We start from the raw sequence: 17,290 nt of genomic DNA on the forward strand, positions 1-17,290 counted from the left end.
TATCGCGTGTTTAAGGAGGTGTCGGCTCCGCGGAGGAGGAGTAGGAGTCCACGGGAGTAGTAGGGTCTTTTTTTTATGACTTGTTACCTTTGTAGTTTTTTTATGACATTTTGTCAGATATGGATGTAATATATTTACATTTGCGCGTTTGCGTTTTATTTATAACATTTTGGTTAATTTTCGTTTATTTTGCGTATCTAAATTATTAAGGAATGAATGAATTATTTAATGAATGGTTGAATGAATGATTAAAACATGTATTTTTGAGAGGAATAGATGTATGTATGAATGAAGGAACGAAAGAAATCAGGGAATTAGTGCTTTTGCCTGTTATGGGACTGAGCACAGAGATAACATGAGTTAACTCACGCAGAGATAACACATGCGTGGCTTAACTCACGTTGCGTGAGTTAAATCACGCAGAATTAACACTATCGTGAGTTAATTTACACAGGAGTATTTTGGAAAAATTGGTTTGGAGTGAACAATTTTTGTTGGGAGAAGAGCAAAATTCTTTGGAGAACGTTGAGAGGAATTTTTTTTGTTTTTTTAGATTTTGTTTTCTTACCCTTATTGGCCCATATGAATATTGTTTTCCCTCCTAGAGACTTTTAATTTTGATTTTATTTGTTCCTTTGTAGGACTTAAGCACTTTCTTCATAAAAAAAATCATACACAATACTCTTCAACATACACTCTTATACTAGTTTAATTTCATATAAGTCTGCTTAATTTATGTGGAGCTTACATAATTTTTTTTTGAAGAAGCTAAATTAGTCCATCCAAATTGATACCGAGGAGAGTTGAACTTGAGACCTTAAGGAGGAGCACACCCACAGATCCCAAGCCAATACCACCACCAGGACAACCCAAGTGGGTTTGGAGCTTACATAATTTAGTGAAATTCATTCAAAGTTTAATCAATAAAAATGTGTGTTGCTAACACTTCTCGATTTTGGTTGTGGGTTAATTTAATTTCCCCACATGCAACCTATAAGAGTATACGAGGTTGATGCGACTTCTGATCGAAAGTAAAACAGAGCTTTCTTGATGAAGTTTTGAATTTGTTTATTTCGGGTTTTGACATTGTTTAAGTCTATTTTTAGAACTGATTCATCATAGAGACAATAGAGATGATGATTATTGTCGACATTATCGTTGTTGCTAGATTTATTCTAGGTTCAATATTGTTAATCAAATTATTGGTTGCCATTATTATTTGCTCCACACATCTTATTGGTTATGCGCGGGGGTTCAAATTCACAATAAAAACGTTTGTTAAAAATCAGCACTTTCAATTTTGAATTGCTAAAAAAAAGTATGTTATTCGATTAACAACTTCGTGTTCTCTGTGGAAATCAAGGAGTAAAGTTATTAGAATAATTATCATCAAGAAATTTGGACCTAAAGGAACTTGCAAGTTGCATCACTCATATTGTTTTATACTTTGCTTTTATAATAATGAAAATACATTGATGGTTAATAAATATATAATCTAGTAAAATGACCACTTTTTTTTTTTTTTTCGTATATGTGAAATACTCAAATGCCATAATTATTGTTGGATAAGAAGAGTATTATTTATCAATCTGAAAGAATTTAAGAATAATCTTTGTTTGATAGAATTCAAGAATGATTCCAAATGTAAACAAGTTATAATTTTCAAGTTAATATCCCATGAAACCCTTTCAAAAAAAATGAAAATGTCTCCCATGAAATTTGAAGTATTTTTTAGTGTATAGAATTTGGAAATTAGTAATTACAATTTGAAACGATGATAACTTTCTTAAGAACACCAATTTAATAGTGCAACTTATTGGAGTTGCTTAACTCACAATTTTATGGGCCGTAAACATATAAAATAGTGCACACCCTTTTGTATATTTATCATTTCTCACTAAGCTAAGCTAGCTTCCTCCCTCTTTCTTAACCGTCGTAATCTATAGTTTGATTGATAAACCATTAAACAAATTTTTTTTTGACAGAAAAACCATTGAACAACTAAACTGTGGGATTCTCCACACGTGCATGTGCAACAACAATATCAATGAATATACTATATCGTAACGCCCACTTGGTTTTGAATTAGAAATTTTGTATCTAAGTAAGTATTAAGCATTATTAGTAGTATTATTAAAAAGCATTAGTATTATTATTAAGATTATTAAGCATATCTGGCCATGTGATCTGCTGAGCTGGTTATCATGTGATTAACGGTTATAAGAATCGTTTATTACTTGGATGTGATATATCGTTAATCGATGATTATTTAGTGCCTATTAGCTCAATCACACGTGCATTGCTGGTAAGGATTATTATATGAGATTTATAAATAACATTTTTAAAATCATTGCTTCAAGGGACATACATGCCCACGCTTAATTAATCTTAAAATCTGAAACCTAGTTTGGAATGAAGGGTATAATAGAAAATAGATAGAACGATAGGGCCTCTTTGTTATAGTTTTTTTTAGAATAGCTTTTGGTAGTGTAATGTGTTTTTGTTATAATTTTTTTAACAAAGAAATTTTCAAAGAAAGCTTCAAATGAAAAATCTGTTTAAATAGTTTATCTTAAAATGTCATTCTAAGTATTTCATCATTTGGTTATAATTTTTTTTGGATACTAATTTTGAAAAAATCTCTTAAAAAAAAAAGTTATTTCAAATAGCTTTTCATAAAAATCATTTTTGAAAGATGTCATTTTGAAAAAATATGTGATTTTTAATATGTAAAATCTCGAACAATAAATATTTAAGTTAGTGAACGTCAAAATATCTTTTTTAACTTATATCAAATGAGTTTGAAATAACTTTTACTAGTTTTGAGTAAATTTCAAAAAAATCTATTTTTAAAAATACAAAGAAAAATCTATTTTTTTAAAATCTAAAACAAACGGGTCCTAAATAGATTCGGGAGATGATGCTTGGTTGAAAGAATATTGTATTTTTTTTTTTGAAGGGAAGAAAGAATATTGTATGTATAGTTTGATGGGGGAATGACAGAGAATATGTATTAACCCACATGATTATGGATCAATGATTTATATATTTCTTTGTGTTTTTTTTTTAAACATGCAATGATTTATATATAAATAAAGTATTAAGTGCCATGGTTTCTTTTGGAGTCTCTTTTATTTCTTAAATTAATTTTATTTATAAACCAAGATAACAAATTATACAATACATCAGATTCATTTAAGGGTTGAAATAATTCAATATATAATTTTCCATATACATTAGCCAAATATCAAACTCTGACTATAATTTTACTTTTACTCAAAAAGAATATATTTACAACTTGTGTTACATCATGCTGATTTATTTTATTCATTTTAATGGTATATTTATATTTATATTTATATTTATATTTATATACATAAACACTACTAACCCAATCATTCTGGTTCGTTATTCTTCAAATGATGAAAGGTTTATTTACAATTATATATCAACAACAAAAAGGTTTCCACACAATAATATCAAGCATGGGACAATGATTATTACAAATTAACAATCATATAAAGAATTATATAAGCAGTTCAATTTTATTTTATTCGTTGAAGATCTATTCAAATTCAACAAATATATGAGAAGGACCAAGGTGACAATAAATTAAGATGATCAAATGATGATTTAAGGCAACAAGGCTGTATAAGTATATGTTACTCCCTCTGTCCCGGTTTAATTGACCTACTTTGGTTTTTCACACAGATTAAGAAAAGTGTATAAATAAAGGGGAAAGTGGAATATATTGTATTGGGAATGATAAAAGTAGTATTATTTAGTGTTATATTGTATTGGGAATGATGAAAGTTGTATTGAAAATTGAAATAAGTCAGTTATTTTGGGACACTTTTTTTTAGAAAATGGGTCAGTTATTCCGGGACGGAGGGAGTAATTAGTGCATTATATAGGGCCACCTTGGTTAGACTAAATAATGAAGAAACAGGTAGCTCTGTGCAGGAGTGTCCCCTACTGCCCAGATTTAGTGAGCGATTAGAGATGATTATTCTTGGTGTTAAACGTGGTCCACTTGCATTATTTTTATTGTAGATTATTTTACATTAGTGATTGGGATTTAATTGCTTGCTTTTATTCAACAGTATATTAGTCTCAGTATCTTTTTTATTTTTATTTAATATATTTATCCTTTTGTCTAAAAAATATATAATAATTGCTTGTTTTTCTTTTTGACTCAATTCAATCGCCAGTTAGCTTTAGAATAACTTGTGATTAGTTCTTATAAAAATAAGTCTTGTGATTAAAGCGAGAATTGGGTTTTTCTTATGCGGTCATTTAGCGATGGCAATTGGACCCAGGCCTGATGAGCACTCGCAAAAAATACTTACAATGGGTAGGGTAAAACCCCGCTTTCAAAGGTCCGGGCTTGGGTTCAGATAATTACCCGCAAATTTAAATGGGTATGGGCACGAGTATAGGTACTATGATGTCCATCCCCTCAACCCGCATATACATGTTTATATAATTTGATAAATAATTTATTTATTTTTGGTGTATAGATAATTAGTTTATTTACCTATTCAAGCCTAAACCTAAACCTAAAAACTAGTTAATACATTAACCGCTCCCTTCTATTGGCGTACAATTATTTAGGGATATTTTATATGTTTTTAATTTAGCTAAATACTACGATTCATACTATTTTGTGAGTTGATTTGAAAATTATTGGACCATAGTTTTATTTCATCTGTGATGTTCTTATTGTGTTTTCGTAGTTAAAGTGCGAGTAATGAGTGCGGGGATGGACACTTAAGTGTCCATAGGATATGGGGAATGGTACTAAAATTGTTGCCCACGAGGGTACATGCTCGGGTACAAATAACTTTTACAAACACGGGTATGGGGAAGGGCAGTATAGTACCCTACCCATAGGGTACCCATTGCCATCCTTACGATCATTGGATTGCTTACAACACCACTCGAAATTTTGGGACCATTTTGTCTCCTTAATGTCTATGATTATAGGTTAGGTCCCATCCTAATGATTAGTGGGGCTACAATAATAATGATAAGTTTAGTTAATCCATTCGGTCACAAAAGAAAATTGAATCAACAAAAGTTGATGCAAAACTAAATATATAAACTTTTGATGGACCTACGTGGTTGTGTTTTTTTTATTAAACAATGCATCATGATCTTTCATCATAGCTCTCCATCCCAAAAAAAAGGTCGGAGAAGAGATAAGATGATAATATTAAATTGAGTAACAACGAAGAGGGAAATAACTAATAGAGAGGTGTAGAAGATAAATATCCACATTTTAATCGTTCCTAGATTTTAGAGAGGGAAACTTCACACTCTATCTTCTCTATTTTTCATTCATCAGAGAAGATTGATTTTGGATATGTTTTTGCTAGAATAACTCGTGAATCATATTTTTCTTTAATCTAAATGAATAGTTTTCACATAGATATGATTTTAATCTTTTTTCTTCGTGATTTTGTAGTATGAATACGACGTTATCTTGTTCTTCACCTTTGTGTAGCATTGTTTGATTTCTCATCTTGTTGCGACAATTTTGTTAGACAAGACCAGATTGACATGTTCAATAGTTAAGCCATATTAAATAGTAAAAAATTCTAGAAAAAATATTTAAGTAACTTAGTGCATGTTTGAAAGCTATTGTTTCCATGATGCTATCACACGTTTATCAAACTCTACATTTTTTTAGCTTTGAAAATATTATTGAGTAAAAATAGCTTTTTTTGAAAAGAAATATGTTTCAAATTCTAAAATCCGAAAGTCGAAGGGCATTCTCGAAAAAAGCAAGGGGCGAGAGAGGTGTGTGTATGTGTTGGGGGAGAATTTCTCATAAGTTAGAGTAATCTAATGGAAAGTCCATTAAGAGCTGGACAATGACGAAATATGGATCAAATCACCCGATTAGAAAGCCCAATTAGTTAGCAAATTTTCAGAGACTGTTTCTTTTTCCACCCTATGAGCTTATAACGCGCCCTATGCAGTTCAGATTTTCGAATTGAGCTCATAGGACACAAGTTAGCAAGACTCTATTTTTAAATAATTTGTTTAAAATGTCACCACAAAAGGTGCAACTTTAATTTGATATTGTTAAATTGTACATTTTCACATGTGTTTGAACTCATAATTTTGCAGTTGGGTGTGTGGGTTTTAAGCTGTACTTTCCACTTGGTCTATAGACAAAAAATCATGAGAATTATGGGTGATTTTGTATCCTTTAAAATAATAGTTAAATTGATAAGTTATTGAACAATTTTCAAGTCTAGACAGGAGAATTATGAGAATCTCTTTTTCCACCACCAATCTTTCTCGCAAGCCCTCCAAATTCCCAATTGCGTCCCGTTTGGATTATATAATCCAAAGCGTTTTCTATATCATTTAAGAATATATACTTCAAAACCTCTCAAAACTCATAGGACTAGATATTTTGCACTTTTGCCATTGAATCCATGTAATCCTATTTAATAACCTTTCAACAAATATACAAATATAATTTGAAAACAAACTTTATATTTCAGTTTGTATATTCTAAAATGGGGCAAACCCCTCATTATACTAGTTCTTAACAACATCGTTGGTCATTTTATTGATATATTTTAGGTTATATTAACCGGATACATAAAATATTTATTTGTATTATATAATCTAAAAAGTATCAGCTCAAAAAGCATACATATTTGTACAGAGAGCATGTATATTTACAAATTTACGCGGATTTACAATACACATCTATTTGCAACACACATCAAAATATATTATCGACACAAAAATTAAATCAAAACATAAATAATACATGGATATATACATGCTAAAGTAGTTGGAAAAATAAATGCTGCTATGCAATATGAGGGATAGCCAGTACTGTTACCGCGTTGCTAATAATCTTTTCCTTTCCTGCGTTTAGTGGCGGAGCCAGAAAAAAAAAGTTTGGGTGGACCACTAAAATTAATTATAATATATATAAACATAAATTAAAGTTGTAACAAGCATTAAGTACGAAGTTGAAATGACGGAGTTTGACTAAAAAATTAGGATGGATACTTAAAAAATTACGTATTTAACAACTACTATAAATTATGAAACTTTTTTTTGTACATTATGACTGTGAACTGAGAGAATTTTCAGTTGACATGACAATATTCCAAGCATAAGCATCACAAAAATCATGCATGCCACTTTTAAAACCACAGAAAACTATAACCGTTGAAAAATTGTTTAAAGACTCTCAAAATAGATCTACAATTGAATTATTTAATTTTTTTGGGGGGCCACTACACCACTTTGCAGGAATTTGGATCAACCGGAACCTAAAACCGACAGAAAATTGTATAAAACTCGCAAAATAGACATATGATAGTTAATTTTTTAATTTTTCCGGGTGGGTTCTAATATTGATTTTTTTTTTCATATGTGAGATTCTTCAAACAGAAACAAATTTCCCTTTTTTTTCCTTTCAATTAGGGAAGGGAGGCCAAAATATTTTCCATGCCAGTATTCAAGAACGTCCTTCAAGTTGCCAGTATTGGTGGGACTGGTTTTGCAGAAATAAAACTATCATGAATTGCGGTGTCATTATCCAGGATGTATCTTTTTTTTGGTGGTGGCCGGGTTCGAACCCCGGACCTTGCATATTTTTATGCATCGTCTATACCAATTGAGCTAAGCTCACGAGGACTATCCAGGATGTATCTACTTGGAGCAAAAGTAGCTTGATATATTGTAAAAAATGCATTTATGCAAAATAGTTTTAAGACATTTAATCAGAGCTTAATTTAGACGGGGATTCTGTAAATGACATGGCATAATAATATTGGATGGAGATCCCTTGCGGTCTCAACCTTTGCAATAACGATAAATGATAGTAATACTAATAAAAGTGTCATTAGAGCATTGGTTAAAGCGCTAAAAACAATAAATTTATAGGGGAATTAGTCACTTTAGTCCCTGAATCGGAAGAGATTCATCACTTTAGTCCCTGAATGCAAATAAATTGCAAAATAGTCCCTGAATGTAGACTTTGTTAGTCAATTTAGTCCCTGAATGTAGACTCTGTTAGTCACTTTAGTCCTTGAAATTGACCATGCAGGGACTGTTTTGCAATTTCTCTTCATTCAGGGACTAAAGTGACGAATCATCTCCCATTCAGGGACTAAAGTGACTAATTCCCCAAATTTATATGTATAAAAAAAGGAAAATGCTAACAAGTGCCCTAAAGGCATTGTTTAAGCATCTAAAAGTAGCAATTTTTGTATTGAAAATTGTACGGTTATGACTTTAAAAAGTGTTTGACTTGTATTTTCAAGACATAGTTTCTTTTTTTGGGTTCCTTAAACAATGTCCTTAGGGCACTTGTTAGCAAGACCCATAAAAAAAAGGTGTAATTATTGCATAAACTAAAGTAACAATTTGTATTACCAAAACAAAATTTTCTTTAATAAAATCCTTAAAGAACGCCCTTAGTGCGCTTGTCAGCGATACTCTAATTTAAATTAGGAAAATGTTAACTAGTGTCCATTGGGCACTCTTTAAGCCTTTAAATGGTACTCCCTCCATTTCACAATGAATGTCGTTTAAGGTTTTGACACACATATCAATAAATGAAATGTAATAATCATTAAACATAACATCTTTACTAAATTGCCCTTTCATTATAAGAAAAACACAAATTTAGAGTTGAATTGAAAATTGTATGAGAGAAAAAGTTTGAGTATTTATTGAAGGTAAAGTTGGAAGAAAAAAAATTAAAGTTGTATTAAAAATGTAAAGTGACATTCATTTTAAAATAATTTTTTTTGCTAAAGTGACACTCATTGTGAAAATGAGAGAGTAACTTATTATAAAGGGCAAATTACAATCACCTCCCCTGAGGTTTATTAAAATGACACTGACACCCCCTCGATTTTTAAAACTTACACTAACCTTCCTTAAGTTTTCATAAAATAGATTAACACTTCCCTTATCTCTTAACACCATTAAGACTCCGTTAATATTGTTTGTTTTTTTACGTCAATCACACCATTAAACAGAAAACAATTTTGGCCGGGTTGCAGTTTTGACAGCTTAAGTGCACCCGCTCTAATGATAATATCTCCCATCATTTCATATCATAATGCAACTAATAAATATTATACTTGCACTCTCTGTATTTCGGCAGCAAAATTCAAGGATTGAACCTCACCAAAATTCAAGGCCTTACCGGATGGTTTGTTTACTATATAATCATCGTTCCTGAGAGGAACTTCTTCAATTGATTATCTTGAATTGATCCTTTAGAGGCATACCACTTCATAGTTTTGCATGATCATCAATATTGTATTTGTTCTTCTAATTTAAACCCCTCGTTGTTCTTTTGAAGTGATACGGACAGTAATACAATATACACAGTTAAAGTATTTGTAACCATGCCTTGAGAAATTGTATTGAAATTAATAAATTAAATTGCAATTTGGGGGAGTTATTAATACCAAGATAAAGATAAAGAAAATGGGAAGGGTTTTGTTGGAGATGGAATTGAATTTTCTTTTTTTGGTGAATGATGAAATTGAAACGAAGAAAAAATTGCAATTTGGGAGAATAATTGGATGATGATATGGAGATGCATCACAGAAAACTTAATGATTTGCTAATGATTATGGTTTGGCATTTAGTCCATATGGAATGGATGGTGAAACTGAAAACCAACAACGATCCCTTTTGTTTTTTGTCTGATGGTGTGACCATGGAACTGAAAGAAAAAGTAAAAGAAAAAAAAAAGCAAAATTAACTGAGCATTAACGGTGTTAAGAGGGAAGGGAAGTGTTAATCTATTTTATAAAAACTTAAGGGAAGTCAGTGTAAGTTTTAAAAATAGAGGAGGTGTCAGTGCCATTTTAATAAACCACAGGGGAGGTGATTGTAATTTGCCCTATTATAAAAATATGTGTAATCAATACATCATAAATCGATCCTCATGAAGACCCTTTAAATTATCTGGAAAGCGACCCTCATGAAGCCAAACACGAGAGGCTTAATTGAAAAATGTCTTAGTTAACGATGAGTTAAAACTTATTTTAAAATATGGGTTTTAGTCGTTTAAAACTGGATATTTTTCATGATGCATGTCAAAGATGGCCATTCTGAACTTCTCTGTGGAGGGCATGATCAACTTGTTATTATGTTCATCAGAGATACAAGGGCCAAGGGCATCAAGATTAAATGTCATGTTTCTCCACTGAGCTACATAGAGCCTCTAAAAATAGGAATTTAAATGAGCATAAATTCTCTCTTAATCTTCTATGAGATTGTTGTTTTTTATTCTAAGATGTCTAATGGTATTTTTCTTTTTGCAAGCATTTTCTGTAGCATGGAAAAACTGTTGTATGTGTCTCTGTCTTTAAGCCATAATGTTTTGTATCTTAGCTTCCAATAAGAGTCCTCCTGAAACATAACACAAGTGAGTTTATTTATGATATTCAGAAGGGACTTTACCAAGTTTTCATCACTAGTGTCACAAGCAATTCAGATCACGCTTGTATCTTGCAATAGCCTCGTGAAGTTAAGGACATGAACTTTACTCCAAACATCCATATCAGTGATACCATAGCATAGCTAAGTCTTTGGAGAATATTTGATGAAGGGGTATTATTTAGAAAAATGGTATTTTTTTTTTTTGGTACAAAAGAGGGCAAAAGCCCAAGAAGAAAACTACAAAACTAAACGAACATTCCGAGGCATGCAAGCGCCGGATCTGTCATCAAAGAGAATATTTTGAAGCTCCCTCGGAGGAGTCTCCATTACATGGAAATCAAAAGCGTTCAAAGTTAACTTGGTTAGCTAACTTCAGTTTAACTTAGAAAAATGGTATTTTAACAACCATTTTGAGACAACTAAATGGACAACTCTTCATGCAAATTCATTTTAATTTTCTTGATAATTATTTGTTGTGCCAATATCTACATTGCATTAGTACATCAAAAAATGATTGTTCAAATATTATCTATCATTATTTAGAGGTGTCGTCTACGATGCACGAGATGCTCAAGTCACCCAACACGCAAGACATATTTTACAAAATACTGAACAGAACAATATGATATATCTGCACTAGATTTTTTCTCTCTACCCTCTCGCTTTGTTACACACCCAACCAATGCGAACGTCCTCTCCACTCTCCATCCAAAAACACACACAAGAAATCAATTTGTAATATACCAATAGTTTCAATGAAAGAAATGATTTTTCCAGCATCTCTAGGTGAGCTTGGTTTCTCTTTTTTCAAAATTTCTCAACAATGGATCAACCATTCATTAAATTGGTTTGTGCCTTCTCTTGATATTATTGTGAGACCAACATACCAAATACTATATCGATTTGTACACCACCTCTAGGTGAGCTCAGTTTCCTTGATTTCAAAATTTCGCAACGATGGATCAACCATTAATTAAATTGGTTTTTGAATTCTCGTAGTTATTATTGTGCAACCAACATACCATATATTGATTTTTACAACTCAGATTCTCTTTTATTGTAAAATTTCTCAACTATAGATCAACCATTAATAAAAGAAAAATGCTTTATAGTGCGACAATAAATATGCACGAGATAGCACAAATCACTTACCACCCTTAGATCTTTGTCTATACATTAACTAATTGAATTCTCTCTCCTCCGTGTTTTGCTTTCCATGACCTGAATTCCGCTATTTCCGCTCGTGGGCATTCGTTTCGCACTGTATAGCACTTCTGTTAATAAAATTGGTGTGTTGCCTTCTCTTAGATATTTTTGTTGACCATCGAATATTACTGTGACCAACATGCCAAATAGTGACACTGCAGATATGATAGGGGAAATGTAATCCTTACTTCTTCTTCTTCTTTTGGACCATGCCATGGAAGCCGGTGCTCCTAAAATATTAGTGGAAATCATTATAATGTTTTAATAACTGCCCATGCAAATCAGAATCGAAGTGGTAATGAAGGTGAGGTGGTGATTCTTAAGAGGAGGTGATGCGGTGACTTGTTGTGAAGGAGTCGATATAAGCTGAGCTTCGGCGTAGAGAAATGGGGTCACAACGCTGCCATATTGACACAGAATGGGAAAATGGGAGTTGCCCACGATCAGGGCCGTCTTAAACAATTTAGAGACCCCGTAATAATTTAAAATATTGGCCCCAAAAGGAAGCACATAAAAGATTGATGGTTTAAAAAAAATAATAATTGGGTACAAAAAACAAAGGGTTTGGATTCGGCTACATAAGAAAAAAAAATATATATAAAACAAGAAAAAAAAGACTAAATTATAAAAAGGAGCCTGCTGGGGCTTGAACCCAGGTCAGGGAAGCTAAAAAACACAGAGGAAGCCACTAGACCATGGCACTTTTTCCGTCATTTATCTAACATTCAACGTATATAATCCATTTTCTACGGACTTGTATTTAAAAAAAAAATATTTTGGGCCCCAAAATAATCAGGGCCCGGTGTCATAGCCCAGCCTCGACAGGCTATGGGCCGGCCCTGCCCACGATGGTTCAATGTAGAGGGAGGGAGGTATGTTGCTAAGCGTGAGAGAATCCTTACATCATAATCAAAGAGAAAAGATATTTGAACATCCATTTTTTGACAACTTTTGTGACAACTTTCTCTCTCATACTCACATTACTTTTTACTTTATCTCTCTATTACTTTGGTTTTCGTGCAAATACTACTTTTTCTTTGTAAATTTTGGTTGTCACATAAGTTGTCACCCCAAATGGTTGTTCAAATAACACTCCTCTAATCAAAAGTTCTCTCCTTTTCACCTCTCCATTTTTATCAGGAAAATGCTGGTATAGTTAAGACTTTCGGGGGTTTGACCTTTGATCAGTCAAACCTTCATATAAGATCAATTGGCAGCCGAACTCATAGACCAATATCTATGGACCTTATATTACTAAAAAAAAAATTACAAGACCAGACCAAGTCCAATCGTAAGCATTTTCCTTAAATAATAAATAGGATAAAACTATGCAGACACGTCGTTGATTTTTTTTATTTTTTAACCAAAATATAGTTTCGACTTCCACATAAACCACACTAGTCATGAGATCCCCCATTCTGCTCATAATGGTATCAAAAGCTGATTGGACATGCTTCGCGTAAAACAGAGCTTTTGTTTCTTCTTTTTATGATAAAAAAATGTACAATGTACATTTTTAGTTAAAAATCTAACAATTCAGCGTATTTCACTTTCGATAAATCCGGCCATATATTTAAACTAAAGGTTAATCAAATCATTCACTTTATTCAACTCCACTCAATTAGCAGTTGTATTGATTTATGATGAGCTAGACAAAATCGCCCTCCAAATTGAAACTTTTGACAAAATTACAGTGGCACACGTCAAAATCACACTGAACCTAAACAACAGTTTGTTTTCAATAAATCAATTTCGAACCGAAATCCTGAGCCTGAAAGGATACCTTTGATGTACCCAACAGTTAATAATAATGAAAAGGAAATTTGAAAGTAAACGTGGCATGAATGTAATATAGCAGAGGTTACTTGGCAATCACTTCATCTGCCCGAAACATACAAATCCAAACTGCATGCCTAATACTGTTCCTTCGGATCTTACGCAAAATGCAGAAAATTGAAATGTACACATTGCAAGGACACATGATACCAACCACAATTGTGAACTATGTGCAAGTGAACACTGTTTGCACTTTGTCATTAAAAACTGAAATTATGCAGAGCCAAGTTCAAAGAAATAGATAGAAAGCTAAGTACTTTAGGCTCTTGTGTCTGAACAAGAAACAAAATTATACACAACAAAAGAATAAAGGAAGGTGATGCATGCAGCTACTAGCTTTTTTATTTGCCCCTCACACTGATTGTTGCCAACTAAAATAGAATAAAGCATCAATAATAAAAGTTTGCAAACTCGTACATCAAACATGCAGTTTGAGAAAAGGATTCAAAAACAGAAATAAATTCATTGGGTAAAAACACTGAAATCTTGCTGAGCATGATCAGAATTTAGAAAGAAAAAAAGACACTAGGTTGTGGTTTGAGACTTGGGAGACTTTTCCTCCTCTGGCAAATGAACTATGTAATAGAAAAGACATTGGACAAAGCATTTCAAAAAAATACACAATGGATCAAACATTTCAAATATAGTTGGCAAATATATTAAAAAAGTGTCAAATGAAGTTAATTAACAAACCAAAAAGAGAAAACAAACATAGCTTTGTAAATAAACAAATACCCCAACAAGACATTCAAATACTACAATACTTGATTATTCTCATCTAATTCTTTAGCTTTAAAAGATAGAAACCATTTTGTTATAATCAGAATAAACAATTTACAAACTGCATAGAAGTTTCTTTCCACTGATGCCAACAATTTTATTTCTCTTCATGCAAAGCTTAATGATGACAATAATGAAGATTATAAATGCAAAAGTTAAAAGGAGCAAATCAATGAAAATAACAACATGAAAACCAGAAAGGCAGAAGCCATGATGTAGTCATTGTATAAAAACTAATTCAACCTCATAAGGGCCGTTCTTGGGACAAAGTCCTCATCCAGAGCCAGGAAGCATGTAGTATAAAGAGGCTTTGCTAGCTTAACTACAAGCTTGCTACAAGCCTGTCAAACACCAAAACCAAGTGAAGGCATCAGATTTCATATAATGCCCCCAAAAATGCAAAATTCCAAACAAAAGCTCTGAAATTATCATTATCATTGTAATAATAAACTCTTACTCTATTAATTAAACTATATATACTGATATAGATATATATTTCTTTCCTTCCAGGAATAAACTACTACCACTACCACTAAGATGAACAAGTAAAAATACCAACTAAACTAAACCCTTGTTTAAACCAACAAAAACAAGAGAATTAGCATCTTCAATCTTCTCCATCCAATCCAATATCTCCAACATTTCCTTCACACTTTCTCTTTACAATATCCTTCACGCTTATACCTCAATCCCATGACCCCATTTACAAGCTGCAATTCACTTCACAGCTTCTCTACCTCTGCAATGATCAACCATCAAACAATCAGTATAAACACCACAAAATCATTGAAAAAAAACCTCACATCAACACATCTTATCAAATGTGTGTCCGGTATCCGACACAGACACATGTGATTACTTTCAATTAATTCACATTCTCAAATTATTTACGTTGTCCGTGTTCGTGTCGGTCCTTCGCAGATAAAACTCAGAAGAAAAAAAAAGTACCTTTGTTGGTGTATCAGCTACCCTATAAGCATCAGCAGTTATACCCACTAACCATAATCCAGGAAAAACATTCTGAAAACAAAATAAACAAACAAATAAACAAATAGTATTCATAATCATCAATCAGAAGAAAGGAAAAAAAATCTGAATGAATGAGAAATTGAGAATAATTATCATACATCCATTTGTTTCTGAACATTCTTGGCCCTCTTTCTGGGCCTACGATTGGGCCTAGAACCAGTCATCACAAAAATATCCTCTTCGATCTCATCCTTCGAAAGAGCGATCCAGAATTTCCTCTTTTCCTTCTTCTCACCACAGTTTGTATCAGCAAAACCCCTAAGCCTCAGCGATTTCGGAGCTGGATTCTCACCGTTAACACCTTCCTGCAATTCTCCACCGTTGTTGCTGCCGTTGTTTCTAGAACCTCCTGCTCCGATCTCAAACCCACCTCTCGGTATCATCGGCTTCCTCGGCCTCAAATTCCACGGCTTCTGCACTATCTCCTCTGCTCCAGCACCAGCTTCAGGTTCAGCTTCAGCATCGTCTTCAGCGTCGCGCTTTCTGTCACCGGCATCGTCATCAGTTTCGTTGTTCGACGACGGCGTTGGGGGAGGTTGTCTCTGAGATGAAGAAGAAGAAGCAAATCCGAATCGGTTTCTTGCGGTTCGGGATCCGAGTCGGTGAGGACGGGAGTCAGGCTCGGAATCAGGCTCGGAAGCGTGATCGAGTGGACGACGGGAACGGTGGTGGTTGGTGGCGTTGGTGTTGTTTTTTCCGGTGCCGCCCCATTTGAGAAAGGGGAGAGAGAAGTTGTGAAGAGGTTGAGACTTGACTGATGCAGGAGTAGTAGCCATTGATGAATGAACGGTGAAGAAATAGTAGCGGCGTTGGAAGGTTAACGATGAAGGGTTTAAACGGTGTCGTTTGGAAATGAGAAACCCTAGAGCTTAGGGTTGTTGATGAAATGAGAGAGGGTGGTGGTTTTGAATTGAGTTCAGAGAGAAAAGGGGGCGCTGCGTTGTGCTGCCTACACAAGCCACACAAGAAGGAGTCTCATGCTATGTGCTTATTTGTGCTATGGAATGCAAAATATAAGCGTGAGTGTGTGAGTTTTCTATATCATTCTTCTTGTTAGTGTAAGTTACAATCTACCCTACCTTCTTTCTAATTATTCCCCTTTAGGTCCTTCCTCTATCTCTTATCCAAAATTTAATCAATGAGATCTCTCGATCATGGTTTAATCTGGTTGAATTATATGATCAATAATAAATGAAAAAAAAACGAAATATTAAAAAAAATCTGGTTTAATCTTTGAGTTGTACTATGTATACTTGTGTCGATATAAAAAGATTTACAAGATAATGAAGGTTTAAAAATGCAGACAAATGATAATTTAATGAGGTTTCATCTGTAGCCTTCGAGAACCTAATTCATTGGTAAAGAATTGCAAATGTTTTTGAAAGGCCTGTGCTTTCTGCAACGTTTGACCTAAGTCGTGTAGCTTCAAACTATTGGGAATGTTGAAGTTGTAAACAAGGTTATTGTAAAGTGGGTCAAATGAGATTTAGATATGAAGCCAAACGAAATAAGGTCACACAATTGTTAATGTCTTGAGTGCATAAGTAACCATGAGAGAAAATCTTTCGACACAAAAGGAAGATGCGCAAATGTAAAAGAATGATCACTTGATTACGGCAGAATCACTGGTAAAGTGGGAATGTAAAACCTTGAGCACAATGGACACCTAAAATCGATGAATGTAACATCCCAAAATAAAATATTCTACAAATTCTTAGGATTTATATGTAATAATGTAGGTCCTAAATATGTAGAATTCACTCTAGAAGCATTGGGATTAGTGGCTAAGAGTGTATTAAGTCATGCTTGTGTCGTATGCACAATGTGTGTCTTCGCATTCGCACAATCTCTTTGTCTATATTTGCATGTGTGATATACTTTCATGCACATATATGGTTTTCGTGTTTCTTTTTGAGTTTACTAACAAAGATTCTTTCGTACGCATATCATGAGTGTCGTACCTTCACGTGAAAAACCTAAAACCCAATTTTAT

The 17,290-nt window shown here is 33.1% G+C and overlaps 1 protein-coding gene across 1 annotated transcript; it reads right to left on the reverse strand.

Moving 5' to 3' along the window:
• Nucleotides 1–14,672: 14,672 nt before the first annotated feature.
• On the reverse strand, nt 14,673–16,283 carry LOC146901415 (uncharacterized). The gene is made up of 3 exons (XM_085732625.1): nt 15,396–16,283; nt 15,217–15,288; nt 14,673–15,007 (listed from the first exon to the last, which is right to left on the reverse strand). The coding sequence occupies exons 1-3, from the start codon at nt 16,071–16,073 to the stop codon at nt 15,002–15,004; spliced, it is 756 nt and encodes a 251-aa protein (XP_085588751.1). The 5' UTR covers nt 16,074–16,283; the 3' UTR covers nt 14,673–15,001.
• Nucleotides 16,284–17,290: the final 1,007 nt, after the last annotated feature.

This window comes from Medicago sativa, chromosome 8 (assembly GCF_051527215.1).
Source record: "Medicago sativa cultivar Bolivia chromosome 8, Bolivia_mono, whole genome shotgun sequence".
Classification (NCBI taxonomy): domain Eukaryota; kingdom Viridiplantae; phylum Streptophyta; class Magnoliopsida; order Fabales; family Fabaceae; genus Medicago; species Medicago sativa.